We start from the raw sequence: 1,062 nt of genomic DNA on the forward strand, positions 1-1,062 counted from the left end.
GAGATAATGGAGGACAAACTGTGCCAAAGCTCGTTACTAACCCCTCCCCTGTCTGGTTCTGAAACGCCTCAGATCGACTGGCATAAACTCGTATCCGATCTGCTGGGCATCAGTGTCGACCCCAAGAGCATTAAGGTGCAGGTTTACTTCAAGGATCGACTGCAGAAAATCATCGAGCACGTTAACGAAAATATTTACGAGTAGGTTCAACATCCGTCGACGAATGTCTGGAAACGAGTAGTGCTTCGCAGTAGAATGATAATGAAAATGGCAGTACACTATAATGACTTAGCTGAAGATGCGAAGCGTGAAAACTATTATTCAAGCTTTGGGTGGAGACAAAAAATAATATTCCCGTCTTCTGACCTTTCAGCGCATCGAACATTCATGCCATGTTCATGATGCTTTGGAGTGAACAGCTGTATAACGACTTCGTGGACCCCCTCGGGGTTGCCATGGGCTCTCCCGATTACTGCCTCCGCATTGTGAAGAATCTGATGCACGACTTCTCGTCTTACCTGTATCTTGATGCCTTGGGAGCCAATCTCGACGAGTATCAGCAGCAGGTGGCGTGGGCATTCCTCCTCGTATCAGTAACTGAAACATAAACCAAAGTTTTCTTTCTTTATTTACCTTTTCATACATGTAAACCTTTTGACACATCCATGAGTCGAGGCGACGAGGCAAACGAGCAAGCAAGCCAAAGCAAAAATAAGAAAGACAGAACAAATTGTTGCAACTGAAACATCTCCCTACCTCCGAGAATCCAGGTTGACTATTATCATTTTTGTATTGTACTAAACGTTCACAGATCAACACGATGGTCCGGCTGACGAAGAAGACGGCCGAAGAGCAGCTGAGGCGAGCGCATCCTTCCTCGCCCGACAACTTACTCATCGAGAAGCTGCGCAAAATGACCGGCGAGACGATGGACCTCGAGACCTCGAAAAACATCCTGGCGCACAGCAGGACGGGGGTAAGAGCATCAGCACTACATACAGAGACTCTGACCCGGTTATTCCCAACCTTTTCTATTCTGCGGCCCCCGACCAGTATATAGTA

General features: G+C 47.2%; 1 protein-coding gene across 1 annotated transcript in view; it reads left to right on the forward strand.

The window, feature by feature from the left end:
* The window catches only part of LOC119592338 (membrane metallo-endopeptidase-like 1), a 21,284-nt gene that overhangs the window by 2,159 nt on the left and 18,063 nt on the right, over positions 1-1,062 (forward strand). Inside the window, 3 exon segments of the mRNA XM_037941165.1 lie at positions 73-200; positions 374-566; positions 812-976. Coding sequence (XP_037797093.1) covers positions 73-200; positions 374-566; positions 812-976 — 486 coding nt within the window.

The sequence above is a fragment of the Penaeus monodon genome, chromosome 30 (assembly GCF_015228065.2).
Source record: "Penaeus monodon isolate SGIC_2016 chromosome 30, NSTDA_Pmon_1, whole genome shotgun sequence".
In the NCBI taxonomy this organism is placed as follows: Eukaryota; Metazoa; Arthropoda; class Malacostraca; order Decapoda; family Penaeidae; genus Penaeus; species Penaeus monodon.